This window comes from Stenella coeruleoalba, assembly GCF_951394435.1.
Source record: "Stenella coeruleoalba genome assembly, chromosome: 2".
In the NCBI taxonomy this organism is placed as follows: Eukaryota; Metazoa; Chordata; class Mammalia; order Artiodactyla; family Delphinidae; genus Stenella; species Stenella coeruleoalba.
The window spans coordinates 142906015-142931027 of NC_137147.1; the positions used below are offsets into that span (position 1 = coordinate 142906015).

Genomic DNA, 25013 nt, shown 5'->3' on the forward strand with positions numbered 1-25013 from the left:
CAGCAGATGAAAACCAAGATAGAAAGGAAGCTATGAAAAGGTAACTGGGACTAAAGATCAAGTAGCAGTGGGTCTGGGAGAGAAGACTGACCACGTTTTCCTCCTACCACCAGTGTTGCCATCAGTGCCCACAGTAAGGTAAGAATGGACTAGAGTAGGAAGAGGTAAAATTTCTCAACCTAAAACGGAGAGAAAAAGGGAGATTTAAATCCTAAATAGTGAAGAAGAAGGAAAAAGAATTTCCAGGGCCACTTGGCTAACAGGTGGGGTAAAGTATGAAGTAAATTGTGTAAGTGAAGGGCAATTTATGTTCAGATTTTCTGACTTGCAGGAATCTCAGGAATATGTTTCACAAATCATGAGGGTTGCCTGAATTTTGCAGTGAATATACATGAATCTAAATTCATACTCCAAGCATTTCATTTTGTGATCAAAAGCAGTATTATCCACACCGCAGTCAGCTAATCAACAGCATTAGTATCACTTGGGAGAAGGGCACAGGAATCTGTGTTTTAACAGCTCTCTAGGTGACTTTTATTTACATTACAGTCTGAGAAGTACTTCTTTACAGAACAGATTTATATAAAATAGTTGGTCCACGACGAACAAGGTGACATAGTATTGAGCACAGCTGACAGCAATGCATGCCTCAGAAGCATCCAGTTCACACAATGGGAAAGCAATGTCACAGAGTCATGAAATAGTAACTGACATGAGCAAATGGGAGAGTTGCTGATGCTGTTTTTTTTTTTTAAACATCTTTCTTGGAGTATAATTGCTTTACAATGGTGTGTTAGTTTCTGCTGTATAACAAAGTGAATCAGTTATACATATACATATGTCCCCATATCTCCTCCCTTTTGCATCTCCCTCCCACCCTCCCTATCCACCCCTCTAGGTGGTCATAATCCACATAGCTGATATCCCTGTGCTATGTGGCTACTTCCCACTAGCTATCTGTTTTACGTTTCGTAGTGTATATATGTCCATGCCACTCTCTTGCTTTGTCACAGCTTACCCTTCCCGCTCCCCATATCCTCAAGTCCATGCTCTAGTAGGTCTGTGTCTTTATTCCCATCTTACCCCTATGTTCTTCATGACCTTTTTTTTTTTTTCTCTTAGATTCCATATATATGTGTTAGCATACGGTATTTCTTTTTCTCTTTCTGACTTACTTCAGTCTGTATGACAGACTCTAGGTCCATCCACCTAACTACAAATAACTCAATTTCGTTTCTTTTTATGGCTGAGTAACATTCCACTGTATATATGTGCCACATCTTCTTTATCCATTCATCTGTTGATGTACACTTAGGTTGCTTCCATGTCCTGGCTATTGTAAATAGAGCTGGAATGAACATTTTGGTACATGACTCTTTTTCAATTATGGTTTTCTCAGGGTATATGCCCAGTAGTGGGATTGCTGGATTGTATGGTAGTTCTATTTTTAGTTTTTTAAGGAACCTCCATAATTTGTTAATATGGTGTATCACATTGATTGATTTGCGTATATTGAAGAATCCTTGCATTCCCGGGATAAACCCCACTTGATCATGGTGTATGATCCTTTTAATGTGCTGTTGGATTCTGTTTGCTAGTATTTTGTTGAGGATTTTTGCATCTATGTTCATCAGTGATACTGGCCTGTAGTTTTCTTTCTTTGTGACATCTTTGTCTGGTTTTGCTATCAGGGTGATGGTGGCCTCGTAGAATGAGTTTGGGAGTGTTCCTCCCTCTGCTATATTTTGGAAGAGTTTGAGAAGGATAGGTGTTAGCTCTTCTCTAAATGTTTGATAGAATTCGCCTGTGAAGCCATCTGGTCCTGGGCTTTTGTTTGTTGGAAGATTTTTAATCACAGTTTCAATTTCAGTGCTTGTGATTGGCCTGTTCATATTTTCTATTTCTTCCTGGTTCAGTCTCGGAAGGTTGTGCATTTCTAAGAATTTGTCCATTTCTCTCAGGTTGTCCATTTTATTGGCATAGAGTTGCTTGTAGTAATCTCTCATAATCCTTTGTATTTCTGCAGTGTCTGTTGTTCCTTCTCCTTTTTCATTTCTAATTCTATTGATTTGAGTCTTTTCCCTTTTTTTCTTGATGAGTCTGGCTAATGGTTTATCAATTTTGTTTATCTTCTCAAAGAACCGGTTTTTAGTTTTACTGATCTTTGCTATCGTTTCCTTCATTTCTTTTTCATTTATTTCTGATCTGATCTTTATGATTTCTTTCCTTCTGCTAACTTTGGGGTTTTTTCTTCTTCTTTCTCTAATTGCTTTAGGTGTAAGGTTAGGTTGTTTATTTGAGATATTTCTTGTTTCTTAAGGTAGCATTGTATTGCTATAAACTTCCCTCTTAGAACTGCTTTTGCTGCATCCCATAGGTTTTGGGTCATTGTGTTTTCATTGTCATTTGTTTCTAGATATTTTTTGATTTCCTCTTTGATTTCTTCAGTGATCTCTTGGTTATTAAATAGTGTATTGTTTAGCCTCCATGTGTTTGTACTTTTTACAGCTTTTTTCCTGTAATTGATATCTAGTCTCATAACGTCATGGTCAAAAAGATATTTCATATGATTTCAATTTTCTTAAATTTACCAAGGCTTGATTTGTGACCCAAGATACGATCTATCCTGGAGAATGTTCCATGAGCACTTGAGAAGAATGTGTATTATGTTGTTTTTGGATGGAATGTCCTATAAATATCAATTAAGTCCATCTCGTTTAATGTATCATTTAAAGCTTGTGTTTCCTTATTTATTTTCATTTTGGAAGATCTGTCCACTCGTGAAAGTGGGGTGTTAAAGTCCCCTACTATGATTGTGTTACTGTCAATTTCCCCTTTTATGGATGTTAGTATTTGCCTTATGTACTGAGGTACTCCTATGTTGGGCGCATAAATATTTACAATTGTTTTATCTTCTTCTTGGATTGACCCCTTGATCATTATGTAGTGTCCTTCTTTGTCTCTTCTAATAGTCTTTGTTTTAAAGTCTATTTTGTCTGATATGAGAATTGTTACTCCAGCTTTCTTTTGATTTCCATTTGCATGGAATATCTTTTTCCATCCCCTCACTTTCAGTCTGTATGTGTCCCTAGGTCTGAAGTGGGTCTCTTGTAGACAGCATATATACGGGTCTTGTTTTTGGATCCATTCAGCCAGTCTATGTCTTTTGGTTGGAGCATTTAATCCATTTACATTTAAGGTAATCATTGATATGTACGTTCCTATTCTCATTTTCTTCATTGTTTTGGGTTTGTTATAGTAGGTCTTTTCCTTCTCTTGTGTTTCCTGACTAGAGAAGTTCTTTTAGCATTTGTTGTAAAGCTGGTTTGGTGGTGCTGAATTCTCTTAGCTTTTGCTTGTCTGTAAAGGTTTTAATTTCTCCGTCAAATCTGAATGAGATCCTTGCTGGGCAGAATAAGCTTGGTTGTAGGCTTTTCTCCTTCATCACTTTAAATATGTCCTGCCACTCCCTTCTGGCTTGCAGAGTTTCTGCTGAAAGATCAGCTGTTAACCTTATGGGGATGCCCTTGTATGTTATTTGTTGTTTTTCCCTTGCTGATTTTAATATTTTTTCTTTGTATTTAATTTTTGAGTTTGATTAATATGTGTCTTGGCATGTTTCTCTTTGGATTTATCCTGTATGGGACTCTGTGCTTCCTGGACTTGATTAACTATTTCCTTTCCCATATTAGGGAAATTTTCAACTATAATCTCTTGAAATATTTTCTCAGTCCCTTTCTTTTTCTCTTCTTCTTCTGGGACCTCTATACTTTGAATGTTGGTGCATTTAATGTTGTCACAGAGGTCTCTGAGACTGTCCTAAATTCTTTTCATTCTTTTTTCTTTATTCTGCTCTGCAGTAGTTATTTCCACTATTTTATCTTCCAGGTCACTTATCCATTCTTCTGCCTCAGTTATTCTGCTATTGATTCCTTCGGGAGAATTTTAAATTTCATTTATTGTGTTGTTCATCACTGTTTGTTTGCTCTTTAGTTCTTCTAGGTCCTTCCTGGTTAAACGTTTCTTGTATTTTCTCCATTCTGTTTCCAAGATTTTGGATCATCTTTACTATCATTATTCTGAATTCTTTTTCAGGTAGACTGCCTATTTCTTCTTCATTTGTTAGGTCTGGTGGGTTTTTGCCTTGCTCCTTCATCTGCTGTGTGTTTCTCTGTCTTCTCATTTTGCTTAACTTACTGTGTTTGGGGTCTCCTTTTCGCAGGCTGCAGGTTCGTAGTGCCCGTTGCTTTTGGTGTCTGTCCCCAGTGGCTAAGGTTGGTTCAGTGGGTTGTGTAGGCTTCCTGGTGGAAGGGACTAGTGCCTGTGTTCTGGTGGATGAGACTGGATCTTGTCTTTCTGGTGGGCAGGTCCACGTCTGGTGGTGTGTTTTGGGGTGTCTGTGGCCTTATTATGATTTTAGGCAGCCTCTCTGCTAATGGGTGGGGTTGTGTTCCTGTCTTGCTAGTTTTTTGGAATAGGATGTCCAGCACTGTAGCTTGCTGGTCGTTGAGTGGAGCTGGGTCTTGGCATTGAGATGGAAATCTCTGGGAGATTTTCGCCGTTTGATATTATTACGTGGAGCTGGGAGGTCTCTTGTGGACCAGTGTCCTGAACTTGGCTCTCCCACCTCAGAGGCACAGCCCTGATGCCTGGCTGGAGCACCAAGAGCCTGTCATCCACACGGCTCAGAATAAAAGGGAGAAAAAAAGAAAGAAAGAAAGAAGAGAGCAACCAAACCAAAAAACAAATCCACCAATGATAACAAGTGCTAAAAACTATACTAAAAAACCCAAAAAAACGGACAGACAGAACCCTAGGACAAATGGTAAAAGCAAAGCTATACAGACAAAAACACACACAGAAGCATACACATACACACTCACAAAAAGAGAAAAAGGGAAAAAAATATATATATCGTTGCTCCCAAAGTCGACCTCCTCAATTTGGGGTGATTCGTTGTCTACTCAGGCATTCCCCAGATGCAGGGTACATCAAGTTGATTATGGAGATTTAATCCGCTGCTCCTGAAGCTGCTGGGAGAAATTTCCCTTTCTCTTCTTTGTTCGCACAGCTCCTGGGGTTCAGCTTTGGATGTGGACCTGCCTCTGCATGTAGGTCGCCTGAGGGCGTCTGTTCTTCACTCAGACAGTACGAAGTTAAAGGAGCAGCTGATTCGGGGGCTCTGGCTCACTCAGCCCCGGGGGGAGGGAGGGGTACGGAATGCCGGGCAAGCCCGCAGCGGCAGAGGCCGGCGGGACGTTGCACCAGCGTGAGGTGTGCCGTTCTCCCGGGGAAGTTGTCCCTGGATCACGGGACCCTGGCAGTGGCGGGCTGCACAGGCTCCTGGGAGGGGAGGTGTGGATAGTGACCTGTGCTTGCACACAGGCTTCTTGGTGGCTGCAGCAGCAGCCTTAGCGTCTCATGCCCGTCTCCGGGGTCTCGCGCCCGTCTCTGGAGCTCCTTTAAGCAGCGCTCTTAATCCCCTCTCATCGCGCACCAGGAAACAAAGAGGCAAGAAAAAGTCTCTTGTCTCTTCAGCAGCTCCAGACTTTTTCCCGGAGTCCCTCCCGACTAGCCGCAGTGCACTAGGCCCCTTCAAGCTGTGTTCACGCAGCCAACCCCAGTCCTCGCCCTGGGATCTGACCTCCAAAGCCCGAGCCTCAGCTCCCAGCCCCGCCCGTCCCGGCGGGTGAGCAGACAAGCCTCTCTGGGCTGGTGAGTGCCGGTCGGCACCGATCCTCTGTGCGGGAATCTCTGCTTTCCCTGCTGCACCCCTGTTGCTGCGCTCTTCTCCGTGGCTCCGAAGCTACCCGCCTCCGCCACCCACAGTCTCTGCCCGCGAAGGGGCTTCCTAGCGCGTGGAAATCTTTCCTCCTTCACAGCTCCCTCCCACTGGTGCAGGTCTCGTCCCTATTCTTTTGTCTGTTTTTTCTTTTTTCTTTTGCCCTACCCAGGTACGTGGGGAGTTTCTTGCCTTTTGGGAGGTCTGAGGTCTTCTGCCAGCATTCAGTGGGTGTTCTGTAGGAGTTGTTCCATGTGTAGGTGTATTTCTGATGTATTTGTGGGGAGGTGATCTCCACGTTTTACTCTTCCGCCATCTTGAAGCTCCTCCGCTGATGTTGTTTTTAAAATGAAGTCAGGGACTGCCCTGGTGGCACAGTGGTTAAGAATCTTCCTGCCAATGCAGGGGACACAGGTTCAATCCCTGGTCCGGGAAGATCTCATATGCCGCGGAGCAACTAAACCCATGTGCCACAGCTACTGAGCCTGCGCTCTAGAGCCCGCGAGCCACGACTACTGAAGCCCACGCGCCTAGAGCCCATGCTCTACAACAGGAGAAGCCACCGCAATGAGAAGCTTGTGCACCGCAACAAAAAGTAGCCACCGCTGGCTACAACTAGAGAAAGCCCGCGCACAGCAATGAAGACCCAGCACAGCGCAAAATAAATAAATTTATTTTTTAAAAAAATGGGAAGTTAGGCGAAGAGGACACCACTATATGTTTCTTGAGATTCCTTGGAAATAAAAGAGGCTGCTGTAGCACTAGACAGAGGAAGAGGAGTTGGGAGTTGAAGAAGAGCTGGAAGTTGAAAGAATCAAGTCACAAGCACTCCTAAGAAGTGAATATGCAGAGGGTACTATAATCACAAACACATAAAAGCAAACATTACAGAAAAGAAAACCATCAGGAGATTTCAAAAAGAGGATGACAAGCAAGAGGGCTAGAGCAGAGCTCTAGGAAGCAGTAATCAAGGGAATAGTGGGAAGTGGTACCTCCAAAATAGACATTCAAAAATAGACACTTAAAAAGTTAAGTCTTATTCTCAGATTGAATACTGAGGAACAATGGATAAATGACAATGTTGCCACTGGCACTGGCTTAATACTTCCTTTAATAAGAACAGTACAGTGGGGCAAACGGACTCTTGGCTGACAAATAGGATTTTAAAGGTAATGGGGTCCTAAATGGAAGTTTAGAGTGATTCACTCATATACCAATAATTGTGGATCGAGGTATATTTTGGAAAGGCTATACTGTAGTTAACATTAAAGTTATTGATAAATAGAATTTTTTTATTGAAGTATAGTTGATTAACAATGTTGTGTTAGTTTCAGGTATATGATAAGTAGAATTTTACTAATCCTCCAAATATTTGAGATGACATAGAACAGGATAAAAAGAGAAAAAAATTTTTAAGTTAAGCAAGTGAGATTCAAGACAAAAAGAAAAAAATTAGACCATCAAAGCTTGTGACTTACAGATTTTTGGACTTCCTTTAATAGGAAACTTCACAATCATTTCCTGGGGATTTGTGCAGATGAAAACAAATGGAGAATCAGATTCTTGACTCATGTCTGGATACTGTGAAATATAAAAATAAAAAGTTCAGGCTAGTTGGAACAAATTTTGAATTTCAAAGAGATCAAAGGATGTCCCAGAATCCACCTCAACATTCTGATAATAGTACTCTCCATTACACAGTCAGGTAAAGAGGATTATGCTCAGTAAGCAAGAACAAACCTTCAACTTTCCCCAGGCTTTAGCACAGTATTCTTATACAGTCTTTTGCCCACCATCTGTGACTTCCTATAATGGAAGCAACTTCTTCAAAAAAGATGCCTGACATCTTCCCAGAGAATCAAAACTGACTAGTCTTTCAATATAAGTGACTGTGAGTTGGGAGATTCAGAGGTCTCCTTCAGGAACATCAGGCACCCCCAGGTTCAGCTCAAGTGAAACAGTGGAAGATTTAAGAAAAATAGAACATTTGTGGAAATTCTGCCAGAAACAATCAACGGAGCCCTCCTCTCACTAAAGGGAAGGAAGATGATTCATTCTGAAAGGTATGAACATGCCAAAGTTGTTTTGCTGGATGCATTCCAGACTCACTTAGGGTGAAAAGGTAATGGTAGAGCAATTCTGAAAATAATTTAGAAGCCTCCTTTGGATCGCATATCACAAAACAAATCTGTGTGAATACTTAGGACTTTTACTCCTTCTGCAAAGACAGACACAGAACGTAGAGTAAGACTATCTGGCCACACAATCACAACTTAAGGAACAACTGGGGTTGGCAGTAAGTGCTCTCTAGCAATGCCCAACTGACCAGGTACTTCATTATTTCCTATCTTGGGATGTCCTGTGTTTAGCTTGTTGGATAAATACGACTCAAAAGCTGACTATGGCTGTGGGTCAGACTTCATCAGCGGAGAAGCCTTTCTCCTAGTAATTAAAAAGTATGAAATTATTTTCCACTCTTATTCACCTGCTAAGATGTGTCCTCTAAGATATAAAAGGCTTTAAAGTAAAAATGGACGCTTCAGTAAAATAAATCAGAAAATTCAAATGTCTCTGTAACTAGTGGAAGCATAAACAGGCAACTTCTTTACTGACTACTCTGTCCCAATGCTGTGAAGAAACAGAAGGGATTTACAGTGGCTTTTAGTCCTGCCCACATACCATGGGTTTCTGTGTGGGACAGGTGTGGCATGTACTTTGACAAAACATAGCTTAATATCAAGTATCAGCCACATTTATATTCACAGGCACTCACAATTATATTCACATGAACATTCAAAATACTCATGGTAGAAAATAAAGACTAAAGATGGAAGGAGAAACTTTCTTCTTTCCTTATCCTTTGGATCTTTAGAATGCAAAGAAAAGCAGGGTCAGCTGTTACTGTTGAGGTGCTTTGGGACAAATAAAACCTAATTCTCCAGGGGCCAGAGCAGCAACAGTCACCATTCACATCACTTCAATTTTCCTGCTCTGTCTTCTCTGTGTCTTAGAGAGTGTCAAGGCAGAGGACAAACCTGCCAGGACTTCACAGCTCCGCTTTTCCAAAACTACAAGCCATTTCACTCCTCTTTCTTCCACATCAATAAATGTTCTCTCTCTACTGGATCAATCCCATTAACAAACATACTTTCTATAATGTCTGCCATAAAACAAAAACTCCTCAGATCCCACATTCTCCTCCAGCTGCTGCTCCATTTCTCAGATTCCTTTCAAAACAAAATTCATTAAAAGATTATCTATACACTCTGCCTCAAATTTGTCTCCTTCTATTTGTTCTTGAATTCACTATAGAGAGGCTTTCACTCCCATCACTCCACCAAAACTGTTCTTGTAAAGGTTATCGTTCACTTCCATGCTGCCAAATCAAACGATCAATTCTCAGTTCTCATCTTAATTGATTTATGTAGAACTTGACAGAATTCTTCTCTCCCTCCTTCTTGAACACATTCCTCACTTTGCTTCCAGGATACAATTCTCCTTCTGGTGTTGCTTCTTCACTGACTGCTCCTCATTTCCCCATCGTTTAAATGCTGGAGTACTTCAAGAGTCAAACCTCAGACCTCATCTCTCTCTACATTCACAACCTTGGCTATTTCCTTCAGTATCAAAGTTAAAAATTAAGGTCCTGAATTTGTAACTAGGAGAGGTGATGGATGTTAACTAAACTTATTGTGGTAATCATTTTGCAATATATAGATCATATATCAAATCTTCATGTTGTACAACCTTAAACTAATACAATGTTATACGCAATTATTTCACAATAAAACAGGAAAAAAATACGGTTCTGTAAATATAAATCAATACCACAATGAGATACCACTTTACTCTCACTAGAATGACTTATTATAAAACAAAACGAAAATAAAAAACAGGAAAAATAACAAGCATGGGTAAGGATGTCAAGAAACTGGAACCCTCATGCATTGCTGGTGTGAACGTAAAACGGTGCAGTTGCTGTGAAAAACAGTTCGGTGGTTCTTTTAAAAGTTAACCGTAGAATGACCATATGATCCAGCAATTCTACTTCTAGGTATATACTCAAAGGAACTGAAAATAGGGATTCAGATATTTGTACACCAATGTTCACTGCAGCATTATTCACAATAGCCAGTGGTTTCCACAATCCAAATGTCTAATGATAGATAAATGGATAAACAAAATATGGCATATACATACAATGGAATATTATTAAGCCTTAAAAAGGAATGAAATTCTGATACATGCTACAACATGAATGAACCTAGAAAAATTATGCTAAATGAAATAAACCATACACAAAAGGACAAATATTATATGAGTCTACTTATGTGAGATGCTTAGAATAGACAAATTCGGAAATTCCCTGGTGGTCCAGTGGTTAGCACTTGGTGCTTTCACTGCCAGGGCTGGTGTTCAATCCCTGGTCAGGGAACTAAGATCTCACAAGCAAAAAAAGATAAATTCATACAGAAAGAAAGTATAATAGAGGTTACTAGGGGCTGGGGGAAGGAGGAAAGAGGAGTTAATATTCACTGGGTACAAAGTTTCTGTTTGAGATGATGAAAACTTCTGGAGATGGACGGTTGCACAACACTGTGAATGTACTTAATAGTTGCACAACACCGTGAATGTACTTAATACCCCTGAATTGTGCAGTTAAAAATAGTTTAAACGGTAAGTTTATGTTATGTATATTTACCACAATAAAAATAAAATAAAATAAAAAATCAAGGTCCTGGATTTCCTTTCCAAACCTGCCCCTCTCTTATTCATACCCCTTTAAAATAAATAGCTATTCCATCTTTCTAGTTGTTCAGGCCAAAAACCCCACAACCAACCCGCTGGGAAATCCTGTTAACTCTACCTTCGAAAGATACCCAATAACTCACCACTTCTAAAGACCTCCTTTGCTACTTCCCTGGTTCAGGCCATCACAATGTCTCCCTGGATTACCACAATAACTTCCTAATTGGTTTCTCTGTTTCTGCCCTTTAACCTCCCTCTTGCCTATTCTCAACACAGCAGGCTGAGCTATTTTTAAAAAATATATCAGATCATGTCACTCCCCTGTTTGAAACTCTCCAATGGCTTTTCATCAGTCAGAATAAAAGACTAAGTCCTCACTATGACCTACAGGTCCCTAGACAATCTGGCCCCCATTTCCTCTCTGACGCCTTCTCCTACTACTCTCCCCACTTTCCACTCCAGCCACACAGGCTTCCTTGTTCCTGCCTCTGGATGTTTGTACTTGCTTACCTCTCTTCCTGGGATGCTTTCCCTGCTAGGTATATACATGGTTTCCTCTCTCTTTCTTCAGGACTTTGTTTATATGTCAACTTTGTAGTGGGTCTTCTGGCACTCTTAACCCCCATCTCCTACCTTATTTTTTTTCTACAGCACTTACCATCATCTGATACTATGTAATTCACTTACTTAAAATTTTAAATCTGAATTTTCCTTACTAGGATAAAAGCTCCACAAAGGGAGGGATCTTTTGTCTGTTTTGTTTACTCCTCAGCACCTAGAATCATGCCTGGCACACAGTAGGCAATCAATAAATATTTGTTGGATGAAAGAACAAAAAAATTTACCAACTTGTGCTTTTAAGTTATCTTAACCATTCTAAATATGCACATGCTGGGAACTGGACACACTTAGGACTAAACTCTAGATAAAAGCAGGTGCTACTCTGTAACCTGTTATCCCTCAAGCTAAATTAGAACTTTTGTGTCTTGGCAAATGGCCAGTAAGGCCCTATGTTTAATGAAAACTACCCTGACATATATTAACAGAGTAAGAAAATGTCAAATAATGGGGAAAATGATGGATAAATGAAATTATAGAACAAGAGGTTCCTTGGACCCATTCATGCCTTACAATAAAGATAAAAACTAAAATCAACTTTCCCAGCTGAATCTAAATCCAAGTTTCATGTGAATATTCCTTTTCCCAAGGTCTATCACTAAATTTCACGGGGCTTACAAGAAACAGAGCTGAAGTGCAAAGAAGCCTACAGGAATAAAGAAAAGTAAGAAAAAAAAAGAAAAAAAGAAAAGAAAAGTAAGGCCTATGTGTTGGGAGAAGGGATTCTTTTTCACAGTAAAATGCATTAAAGCAAAGTCAGCTTGGCAGAGCCTCAGTACCTGCAAAAAAGTATAATCTCTGCAACTGGGTCTTAGACATGACAGACCACATTAAACACCAACAAGACTTACAAGAAAGGGATTTTTGGTTTGAAAGTCAAAAGACTAAAATGCAGCTGACTCAAAGAAAGAGTAAATTAAGAAAAAGGAGGTTCATACTTGTGAAGAACGTGAATAAACTCTCGATGTCATATCCAATTTAGAGAGGATGCTAGACTAAGGGTCACGGAGATGGCACAATAGATAGGATAGGGAATGTGGGTTATAAGCCCAAGCAACTGAAAGCAACCATTTACATTCAGTAACAGACTCCTCAGGACGCTGCTGTTCTTGTCTTCAATAACATGACTCCTATCACCTGGTTTCCAGCCTGATGATTGCGGGAGGTGGGCCTACTCTTCTTTCATGCCTCATAAGTTTCATAGCTGTCTAACACAGCAGATAATTAACTACTAAACAGCCATTTTCTTCTCCAATCCAGAGGGAAATTGTTCACCAATCAACTAGAAAACATTTTTCTTGCCATTTTCATAAGAGAAAAAAAAAGTTTAGTGGTTTTTGGCAACCACCACTGACTCAGAGCCAAGTGAGCATTTTCACCAACTCCACCAGCCTCCATTTAATCCTCGTACTGAAATGATCAGAAAGTCCCAAATGATGTCACTCTTCCCAAAAAATCCTCAGATGACCTATATGTAAATCTTACACCTGTCTCCAGAGGACTAACAGCTAAAGCAAACATTTAAGAAGAAACTCATTGACAAAGAACATATATTTGCTGTAGGTTTTCTTGGTCTGAACTTTGAGGAACTAGACAGGACATGAAATCAGGCTCTGAAATCTAGTTAGCTGAAAACCAACTCCAAGAAGATTGAGGTGATAATACTCAGAAAGAGAGAAGGAAATGAGTCTGATAAAAAGGCCACAAGCACAACAGATCCAAAGAAGCATATCCTGAAAACAACTGTGTTCTCTGATAAATAGTTCTCATTAAAAAAAAAATAGTTCTCATCTTCCTTCAAAGCAATTCAAGGTGTTCACAGGATAACTAATACCTTGGCCCCACTATACTGGAGGATAAGAGTTTTTTCACATCAGAGTTAACATATTGATCATGATACTTTGATGAGATGACTACTGCATATTTGACTGGAGTTGGATAAAGATCATGCCAACTGGCCCCAAGTGGGATAGCTGAACCCACGTACCAGTACCCAGTGCAAATCATGTGCCTAGTAGCAAACATAGAGTGTTCCAGCTAAATGCTACAGAGACCATCCATATTTGCTCCAGGTAAGAGGAATAAGGGATAAGCAAGATGCAGCTTTTGGGTCTTCCAGACACTTGTGGAAGATGATCTGGTTGAAGCCACACAGCATTGGTATCTTGGTCCCAGTGTGACTTTCTGTGCTCTTGGGAATGCTATCTATACTGAAACCTCCATACACAAAAGAACCCAAGAACTTATATTTTCTCTAAAATTAACCTCATAGATTTTCTGCCCTGATTCTTCAAGACCTAAATGGGAATCATCCATTCATGACAATTATTTTTGTGTTTTTTTGTTGTTGTTTTTTCATGACAAATTTTTTGGTCTTAATTTGCATATAGCAGGCTTTCACTCCAACTTAAACTAGTGAGAACCAAAAGAAAATTGCTCTTAATTAAAGATGCTACATTGTAAGGTCCTTAACCATTCAAATCTACCCCAATATCTCAGAATGCTAAGACTCCTCTTGTGTTAAGGGCTCTGCCAATTTTAGATTTTTATCTCCCAATGGCTCATCTGACTCAACTGAGAACAACTACTGAGGGAGAGCTCAGCTAATCCTTTGACATGAGTTAACATATCAAGGTAAGATCATTATCAAGTAATATAGTGTTATTAACAGCAACAATACCTCTTTATCAAGTAACATGTCTTTTAGAACAAAACAGATTAAAATATTTTAAAAAGTCCAACTGAAAAATCATAGAAAAACTGATTTTTGTATGGCGATCACATACTACAGAACATCTCTCCTTTACTGCTACAATACAGGCTTCCTTTGCCACACAGCTCCTTTATTTTAAAAAGTCATTTTCCTTAAAAGAAAATTCTCTTCTTATGTATACCCCATCTAGACTAATGGTACTACCATTTACCCCCTCACCGCAGCCAGAAACCAAAGTCTATCTTAGACTTCTTTCTCTCTCCCTTCACATCCAATCAAATCACCAAGTCCTACAGACTTTATCTCCTAAACATTTCAAACATCTGTTCCTTTCTTTCCAACTCAACTGCCAGAGCATTGTTGCTGGCCTCCATCATGCCTCCACCTGGACAATCATGATAATTTCCTAACTCATCTACTTGTTTTCAGGCTTGCCTCATCCAGTCCATCTTTCCTGCTGCTGCCAGAACAATCTTTCTAAAATGTACATCTTATTATCTTATTACATCACTTACATGGTTGCCTTCAGAATACAAGTCAAATTATTTCACATAGCATTTAAGGCTTTTCATATATCAACCAGTGCCTGCCCCTCAATTTATTGTCACTACCGTTAAGTGAACACCTACTATGTGCCAAGCTATATGCTAGGACACTGGAGACAACAAGGTGAGCTGACATAGATGGTGACCTAAAGGAACTACATGTGAACATATAATTACCCAAAAAAAAAAAAAAAGGTTAAAAATGTAAATAGAAATATGAACACAGTAGCCCAGTGAAGGAAGTAATTAATCCTGTCAGGGAGGAAATGGGTTGAGGTCAGCAAAGACTCTACAGGAGACAGGGACACCTGAGCTCTTTCAAAGAATGAATAGAATTCTCATGGGGGACAAAAGCATGGAGACATAGGAAGGTATATTGAGGAAGATATAAATTCTGCTTTCTTCAGGGATTGCCTTTTTTTTTTGAAGGTTTCTTCACTCTCCCCACCCTGCTTCCAGCCAAGCTGAATTAGAAATGAGATCCCTTCCTTTATGCATTCCTTTGGTCATATGATAATTATCACGGTTGGGTTTTCTTGTCTCAGTCTCTTCTAGAAGACTTAAAAAGTTCAAGGGGGGATGGAATATCTTGTTAAAACTCCAGATCCTTAATCTTTAGCACAGTGCCTGGCACATGACAGATGGTCAATAAATACTTGCTGAATGTGTGATTATATAATATTCCGAGTAATAACGTCTTAAATTAGGAGATAATTTGCCCCCTGGTTCATAAAGTACACTGAATAACAAACTAAGAAGCCGTTCAACAGATTGCAAAAAGATAGCAAGGTTGTAACGCTACAGCAGATTCCTTCTAGATCAAGCAGACTGCTTTCTCTCTAAGCCTGGGTTTACTTATAGGTAAAATGAAGGTGTCACATTAAGTGACTGAATCTACCTACATAAAACCTTGCATCTGTCCCCACCCCTCTTGTCTCATTCCACTGGCATTTCCTAGAACAGATTTTAAAAATATATCCAACCTGGATGACAAGTGTCTCCTCACTAGACTTCTTTTTTTTTTTTTTTTTGCGGTATGTGGGCCTCTCACTGTTGTGGCCTCTCCCGTTGCGGAGCACAGGCTCCAGACGCGTAGGCTCAGCGGCCATGGCTCATGGGCCCAGCCGCTCCGCGGCATGTGGGATCTTCCCGGTCCGGGGCACGAACCCGTGTCCCTTGCATCGGCAGGCGGACTCTCAATCACTGCGCCACCAGGGAAGCCCCTCACTAGACTTCTTACCTTCAGTCTCTTCACCGCAATCCATCTTCCACATTGCTGCCAGATTCATTTTCTGGCTCCGATGGCCTTCAAAACACCCCTCCCGGATCCCACAACGGACTAGAGAAAAAAGTCTTAACTCTGTAGCTTATCACTCAAAGCTATCTACCATCTGACCACAACATACCTTTCCATTCAACAAAGTGGTTTGCTATTATTCTCCATACAGGCCCATGACTTTCCACCTCACATTACTCCCTCTCCCTTAGAATATGCTTTCTTACCATGCAAGCAGGAAGACTTGAACAGCAACCCCAATTCTACCATTTACTGACTGACAGTACACAAGTTATCTTAACTCTGAGTCTTAAGTTCTCTCATCTCTAAAAGAGGAGTAAAGATACCTTGCTTGGTATCAAGTTGCTGTGAGGATTAGAAAATAACATACGTAATAGGTCTGGCACATAATAACTGATCAAAAAATGATAGATTTTATCATTAAGACGCTTCAAGGCTAATTCAAAAGCCACATTCCTAAGATGTTCAACATTGCTAATTGTTAGAGAAATGCAAATCACACCTACAATGAACTACCACCTCACACCAGTCAGAATGGCCATCATTAAAAGTCTACAGATAACAAATGCTGGAGAGGGTGTGGAGAAAAAGGAACCCTCCTACACTGTTGGTGGGAATTTAAGTTGATGCAGCCACTATTCAAAACGGTATGAGGTTCCTCAGAAAACTAAAAACAGAATTACCATATGATTCAGCAATCCCACTCCTGGGCACATACCTGGACAAAACCATAATTTAAAAAGATACATGCACTCCTATGTTCATAGCAGCACTATTTACGATAGCCAAGACGTGGAAACAACCTAAATGTCCATTGACAGATGAGTGGATAAAGAAGATGTGGTACATACATACAATGGAATATTACTCAGCCATAAAAAAGAGCAAAATAATGCCATTTGCAGCAACATGGATGCAACTAGAGATTATCATACTAAGTGAAGTAAGTCAGAAAGAGAAAGACAAATACCATATGATATCACTTTTATGTGGACTCTAAAATATGGCACAAGTGAACCTATCTACAAAACAGAAATAGACTCACAGACATAGAGAAGAGACTTGTGGTTGCCAAGGGGGAGGTTGGGTGGGGGAGGGATGGACTGGGAGTTTGGGGTTAGTAGATGCAAACTATTACATATATTGGGTTGGCCCAAAAGTTCGTTCGGGTTGTCCCCTAACATCGTACGAAAAACCAGAATGAACTTTTTGGACAACCCAATAGAATGGATAAACAACAAGGTCCTACTGTATAGCACAGGGAACTATATTCAATATCCTGGGATAAACCATAATGGAAAAGAATATAAAAAAGAACGGGGCTTCCCTGGTGGTGCACTGGTTGAGAGTCTGCCTGCCGATGCAGGGGACACGGGTTCGTGCCCCGGTCCGGGACGATCCCGCATGCCGCGGAGTGGCTGGGCCCGTGAGCCATGGCCGCTGAGCCTGCGCGTCCGGAGCCTGTGCTCCGCAACAGGAGAGGCCACAACAGTGAGAGGCCTGCGTACCACAAAAAAAAAAAAAAAAAAAAAAGAATGGATATATGTGTATAACCGAGTCACTCTGCTATACAACCAAAATTAACACAACATTGTAAATCAACTACACTTCAATAAAAAAATAAATTTTAAAAAATATATAGGGACTTCCCTGATGGCGCAGTGGATAAGAATCTGCCTGCCAATGCAGAGGACACGGGTTCAAGCCCTGGTCCAGGAAGATCCCACATGCTGAGGAGCAACTAAGCCTGTGTGCCACAACTACTGAGCCTGCACTCTAGAGACCGCAACCTACAACTACTGAGCCTGAGTGCCACCACTACTGAAGCCCACACACCTAGAGCCCGTGCTCCACAACAAGAGAAGCCACCACAATGAGAAGCCAGCTCACTGCAGCTAGAGAAAGCCCACGCGCAGCAAGGAAGACCCATCGCAGCCAAAAATAAATAAACAAATAAATTAAAAAATATATATATATATAAACGGCTAGTAAATATTTGAAGAGATAAATGTCACCAATGATCAGGAAAATTAAATGAAAATAACAAAATATGTTTTCACCTACTTTATTAGCAGAAATTAAATTGATTATTATTATTAATTTTTTTTTGGGGGGCTGTGTTGGGTCTTTGTTGCTGCATGCGGGCTAAGCAGCGAGTGGGGGCTACTCTTCGTTGCAGTGACTGGGCTTCTCACTGGGTGGCTTCTCTTGTTGCAGAGCACAGGCTCTAGGCGCGCGGGCTTCAGTAGTTGTGGCACTCAGGCTCAGTAGTTGTGGTTCGCGGGCTCTAGAGCGCAGGTTCAGTAGTTGTGGTGCACGGGCTTAGTTGCTCCGCGGCATGTGGGATCTTCCCAGAGCAGGGCTAGAACCTCTGTCCCCTGCATTGGCAGGTGGATTCTTAACCACTGCGCCACCAGGGAAGCCCTAAATTGATTATTAATAACCAGTTTTGGTCAGGGTATTGGTATAGGAAAGATTCACACCATCAGTGGAATTTTAAATTAGATCCCTCTTTAAGAATTGTAACTTACCAGTTTGTATCAAAGTTTAAATGTATGTATCTTAGACCCTTAAGTTCTACTTTTCAGAATCTATCCTGAAGAAATACTGAGTCCCCATAGGGAAAACAACAAAAAAAGGCACATTCCGAAGTCTTCCTCCCACCTGGAAGCAACCTTTCCCTCCTTTAAATTCCTCAGAGGCAGTCCTTACTTCTCTTAAGACAGTTATCTTTGCTTTTTATTTTGTATTTGGTTGTTTACAAATTTGGTTGTATACATATCTTATCTACCTAGTGGTCTTTCAAACATTCTGAGGACAAAACCCATGGCTGATTCACCTTTTTGTTTCTCTTAGTGTCTAAAACAATGTCTGATTTATGGTAGGCACTCAAGTATTTATTGATCTATAAATAATTAAGAAAATCTTAAGAGTTATATGTTCATTTTCAGATGTAAAGCTAAACATTAAAGAATTTACATAAATACACAAGAGTGTTAATATTTCCTTTTTCTCTTCAGGATAAGAAACAGAAAGCATGGGACTTCCCTGGTGGAACAGTGGTTAAGAATCCGCCTGTCGGGCTTCCCTGGTGGCGCAGTGGTTAAGAGTCCGCCTGCCGATGCAGGGGACACGGGTTCGTGCCCCGGTCCGGGAAGATCCCACATGCCGTGGAGCGGCTGGGCCCGTGAGCCATGGCCGCTGAGCCTGCGCGTCCGGAGCCTGTGCTCCGCAACGGGAGAGGCCACAACAGTGAGAGGCCCGCGTACCGAAAAAAAAGAATCCACCTGCCAATGCAGGGGACACAGGTTCGAGCCCTGCTCCTGGAAGATCCCACATGCTGCAGAGCAACTAAGCCCATGCGCCACAACTACTGAGCCTGTGCTCTAGAGCCCACGAACCACAACTATTGAGCCTGTGTGCCACAGCTACTGAAGCCCATGCGCCTAGAGCCTGTGCTCCACAACAAGAGAAGCCACCAGAATGAGAAGCCTGCGCACCGCAACGAAGAGTAGCCCCCGCTCACCGCAACTAGAGAAAGCCCGCAGGCAGCGACAAAGACCCAACGCAGCCAAATAAATAAATAAATATATTTTTTAAAAAATTGAAAAAAAGAAACAGAAAGCATAATGCTTCCTGGATTATTTAAAAATGAGCATGGAGCTTCCCTGGTGGCGCAGTGGTTGAAAGTCCGCCCGCCGATGCAGGGGATACGGGTTCGTGCCCCGATCCGGGAAGATCCCACATGCCGCGGAGCAGCTGGGCCCGTGAGCCATGGCCACTGAGCCGGCGCGTCCAGAGCCTGTGCTCCGCAACGGGAGAGGCCACAACAGTGAGAGGCCCCGTACTGAAAAAAAAAGGTGAGCATGGCAGTCCTCAACTCATCAAGTGGACACTTGATACCCAGGTTGCAAACAACTCTAAAGACAGTCTGTTCTGACCTAGAAACTCAAGTAAATATTCTAGTCTTCATGAGAATTCTGAAAATACATTCCCTTTCTCCGTCAAGTGAGCTGTGATGTTAAAGAACTGCTTAGAGTTGGGCTAGCTGTTGCAGACACACAGTTCCCCCCTTTGTTGGGTCTCAGATGCAGCCCTCACAATCTCTTAGGAATCATACATTTTAGGTCTATGAATTGGCAGGTTTTCTTAGTAAAACAGAGAGGATATTTTCACATAATTTAAAAGAGAATTTGGGGACTCTGCATTTTTCAATGCCAATGCCTGGTTTGAATACTGTCTATTATTTCCTTCATTCTCTAATTTCTCATCTCTCAGACTTACGGACAATCCTTTGGTGATAGAAGCCGATGATTTCCACACATGAAGTGATATAATGCGATCTTCCTGAAGATCTGTATCGCACGGATACTCATATAAAAAGGAACAAGTAATACTCTCTTCCGCACTGGAAGACAGTAATTCTTCTGTTGATGTCAATTTGTAGGCACCCTGCAGTAGAACTGCCTCAGTGTAATTCCTTAAATACAGGATCTTGGCTATTACAAAAGCCATATGATCAAATGGACTAAAAGGTCGGTAAGCTGGCAGGAGAAGAATGGATTTAGTACAAAAGAAGTAGAATAATCAATGACCTCAGAGATTTCTGACAAATCAGATTTTCTATTGAAGGCAGAGATATAAATAGCACAAACACAATACAGACACATAGAAACAAAAGCCACCAACTCAACTTTCTGTTTGACAACTTGTTAGGTCTAGAGAACTGTTCAAACCACAGCTGCTAATGGTTATGGATTTGGCAATCAAAATGTCTTTGTTAAAAAAAAGGTTTTAACTGCCTTACTATTGAGGTTACAAACCACAGCCTTGATGCATTGTTGCAGTCAACATCCTCCCTGCTGTTTTCGAGAGCTTACATCTGCTGCTGGCAGATAAAACCCCGGCAAGGCAAGGGCTTCTTCCAGGGGAGTACAGGAGAAGTTTTAACTAGATGGCTCTCATCTACCTTTCTTTCCTGAGTTGAGCCTACAGCCTTTGCTGTATCATTCCTATCTTGTTTAGGTAGATCCCCTGCCATTACTCAGGAGGACTGATGGTCTAGCAGGATTTTTTTCTGGCACACATCGGCCATGCCAGCCATACTACTTTTAGAAGACAAAAGGAAGATGAGTTCTTAGCTCAGGGGAAAGCACTTTAAGCACATATTTTTAAAGCCACTTATAGAGTGGTGCACTTGATTTTAAACATCCACTAATAAAACCTTTTCTGTTTTTTTTTTTTTTTTTAAGGAACTAAATGATCACACTATGCCAAAAATAGTGAGGGCTTAGTATATTTTAACTTATCAAAGAAAAGCCAAGAATGAAAGGTCAGGAAGTAAATTACTGAGTTTCTTTGGGGAAGGAAAAAGTTAGGAACAAGATGGAGAATTAAAACATGGTTCCAAGTCACACAGGAGATTAGTTTCAGTTGAAATAAAAATTACTAGATCCACACTGGTTTTCAAAGAAAATATGGGACTTCCCTGGTAGTCCAGAGGTTAGGACTCTGCACTTCCACTTCAGGAGGCACGGGTTCGATCCCTGGTCGGGGAACTAAGATCCTAGAGGCCCCGCAGTGCAGCCAAAAAAGTAAAAAAAAAAAAAAAAAAAAGGAAAATGCAGTTCAGCTGGGTGATGAGGAATGAGTGTGAAGATGCAGAAAGACATAAGTCAGGAAACTGTTTCCTGGATCATTCTCCCTCAGTGAACCGACCTATGAGGACAAAAAAACCCAAACATACTTAGGCTAGCACTTGCTAACTATATATATACCACAAGATACCAGTATGCAAATATGTTGGTGGGGGCTGTTGTGGTCAGAAAGGTATGAGAACACTGCATATTACATTCACCAGATAAATCAGAGAATTGTATCAGAGTCAAAATGCACACCAGCACATTCAGGGCTCTGAGAAATTCTGCAGTAAACAAACAAATTTGTTTAATCCAAATAAATTTTCCAAATGTGTGTGTCAACAGAAACCCCTCACCCCCCTGTTTTTCCAGAAAACACCTATGCCATGGAATAGTTTGGGAAATGCTAGTCTAGGGGTATTACCCCTAAACTCTCAACTCATTCTTGAAAAAACGAGAATAACATTGGTAAAACAGACTAAGCAATCACGATTCTTACATCACAGAACCCTAGCTCAAACAGAGACAGGTAGATTACCAAAGGTGCTCGAGACATTTTCCAAAAGACAGCCAAATACCAAAGCTACGACCTTTAAAAGTGGTAAGATCCTCACTCAATAAATAATCCCCAAATAGGGCTAATATCAATTGTGAATACATTCATGTGCTACTCTCAAACACAGAAAAGAAAGAATGGGGAAAAGCCACAGAAAAGCTGACCATAGGGAAAATGGATATGAGCTCCTGTTTGATGAAACCTCATGGCTTTTGGCATTTTAGGATATTCTAATGTCATACACATCAGGGAAATTCATAAAGAGTTGCCCGGACCTCCAGCTGGGAACATATGGGAGGATTCCTACAGTTCTATGTGCTGCCCTCAGCATCCTCAGGATAAAAGACAGAATATAAGCTCAGGTAGGAGTATCATGCTGACCTGAAAGAGAGGTACCCTTGAGAAACCAAAAAGATTTGTTTTGTTAATTATATTTCTAATTCCCATAAGCCTTGTGGTACTCTATAGATTAGGATTACAGCCCCCTACCCTTCTCAACACAAATTTGTGGCAGAAAGAAGATTGGTTAACTGCCTAGAAATTGAATTCATTTGACCTTGTATCAAGTGGTGGTCTGCTTGATCAACAAATGAGAAAGTAAGGGAAGGCCCCGTCCAAAACACCACCCACACTGCCAGATGCTCCTGGGTTCTCGTTTAGAATGCAAATATCCTCATAAGAAAATATAACACATCAAGTGATACTAAGCTCTTCATGAGTCTCTAAAACTGTAAAGCCTACACCAATGTAAGGAATTTTTACAATTATTACTTCTAGAATGAAAAAAAGGGAGGAGAGGAAAGAAGACATTGAAAAAAATCAGCAAAAGGTCCATAGATAGATAGAACAGGCACAAGTGGTGTGGAAGACAAAGGGCCTCCATGTATTTACAGTTTTGCCTAGGTCTAGATCAGGTACTAAGAGCAGAACAAAAGGGTCGGAGTCAAAATTCACACTTTGTTATACAGTAGAGACTAACACACCATTGTAAAGCAATTATACTCCAATAAAGATGTTAAAAAAACACACAAAATTCACACCAAAACGCAAGCACTGTACTCATATACATAAAGTCCAAAACGCAAGCACTGTACTCATATACATAATCAGAAAAGGGCTGAGGAGGCAATCCACAAGCAAATGAAAGACAGAAAACTAGAGGGACTTCCCTGGTGGTCCAGTGGTTAAGACTGTGCTCGCAGCGCAGATCCCTGGTCGGGGAACTAAGATCATGTATGCCGCACGGCGCGGCATTAAAAAAAAAATATATAGAGACAGAAAACTAGAGGGATAATAATTACTGGCTAAAACCTGTGAGGAACGAACAGAGGGAGTGAGATGGATGGGAACAGTATTTTGTTTGTTTTGTTTTTTTAAAGCAGACACTGGGACTTCCCTGGTGGCGCAGTGGTTAAAAATCTGCCTGCAGGGCTTCCCTGGTGGCGCAGTGGTTGAGAATGCAGGGGACATGGGTTCAAGCCCCGGTCTGGGAGGATCATTCCGCGGAGCAGCTAGGCCTGTGAGCCACAACTACTGAGCCTGCGCATCTGGAGGCTGTGCTCCGCAACAAGAGAGGCCGCGACAGTGAGAGGCCCGTGCACCGCAATGAAGAGTGGCCCCCGCTTGCCACAACTAGAGAAAGCCCTCGCACAGAAATGAAGACCCAACACAGCAAAAGTAAATAAATTAACTAATAAACTTCGACCCCCAACATCGAAAAAAAAAAAAGAATCCACCTGCCAATGCAGGGGACACGGGTTCAAACCCTGGTCCGGGAAGATCCGGGAAGATCCCACATGCAGCGGAGCAACTAAGCCCGCGCGCCACAACTACTGAGCCCGTGTGCCACAACTACTGAAGCCCGCGTGTCTAGGGCCCGTGCTAAGCAACAAGAGAAGACACTGCAACGAGAGGCCTGTGCACCGCAATGAAGAGTAGGCCCCGTTCACTGCAACTAGAGAAAGCCTGCGTGCAGCAACGAAGACCTAATGCAGCCAAAAATAAATAAATAAATAAATTAATTAATTAATACAGCTATATAAAAAAAAGCAGACACTAATAGCAGTAACGAAAGGCACAGAAGAGTCTGCAAAGCAAAGAATTTACTAAGAAAATTAAGCTGAAGAATATGCTCTTAAGCACAGTGATGGAACCGCTATTGTGTAAAGTAACTGTTCAAAAAACAGGAAAACCATACTGTTAGGTAAGACTTTTTAGGCTTTAAGGATGGAGTTTCCCACTTTGGATTCCTGCTAGACTAAACATAAGGCTCTAAATTTCAAGAATTTTCCAATTAAGCTAAAGTCCTTCAGCTCCCTCTGCTGTTCAAAAATGTACTCTAGTTATGTCAGTTCAATCTTCAGTAATCAAAATAAATAAAAATACATACATACAATATGTACACACACACACACCCAAAGCTGGCACAGTCCAGGCAATCAGAGTTCAAATATACTTGTCTTTCATGAATTCCCTGGTCTGGACCAAACGTTCCAGAGTACGTAATAACAAATTCTACCATTCCCACTACCTAACTGAAATAATTCAAGGAATAATGAAGGATTTCTTTGCCAAGAGCCGAAGTTTTATTAAGGGATGAGGACTCTACACTATTAACTGGATTGTGGCAATAGCTTTTTAGGCAGAAATGTATATGTACCAGTCCTCCACACACTAGGAACCAAAGCATCACTAAATTTTTTCCATTTCTCCCATTGTCTTTTCTCTCCCCAATATTCCCTCCTTAGAAGATTCTCCAAACATGTCTAAATTCAGTTTCTAGCTCCTTACTATCTACAGGATACTCTGAGTTGAAGGATCTACAGGTCAGCTACTGTGGCAAACAAAGCATCTGTCCCAGAGAAATACTCTTTACTCACCTGATTCTTAAATTGCTTCTGGGACAAGCAGTCAGTTAGGTCCACACAGCCCAGAAGACAACCTGATGGATAGTCATTGGGAAATTCCACATCTAAATTGAGAATAACAGAAGGATTACATAAATTTCTTCTTTGTGACCCTGGAACTCACAAATCTGTCTTCAATTCTGAACAAATCACTTTCTCTATTATCTGTTTATGGACATAAGGAAAACAATGAGGCTTTTTACTTGGC

The 25013-nt window shown here is 41.0% G+C and overlaps 1 protein-coding gene across 1 annotated transcript in view; it reads right to left on the reverse strand.

The window, feature by feature from the left end:
• TRIP4 (thyroid hormone receptor interactor 4) overlaps positions 1 to 25013 on the reverse strand; it is a 68745-nt gene that overhangs the window by 6218 nt on the left and 37514 nt on the right. Inside the window, exons 11-12 of the mRNA XM_079910385.1 lie at positions 24779 to 24870; positions 7261 to 7363 (exon numbers count right to left, since the gene is read on the reverse strand). Coding sequence (XP_079766511.1) covers positions 7261 to 7363; positions 24779 to 24870 — 195 coding nt within the window. The remainder of the gene's footprint in view (positions 1 to 7260; positions 7364 to 24778; positions 24871 to 25013) is intronic.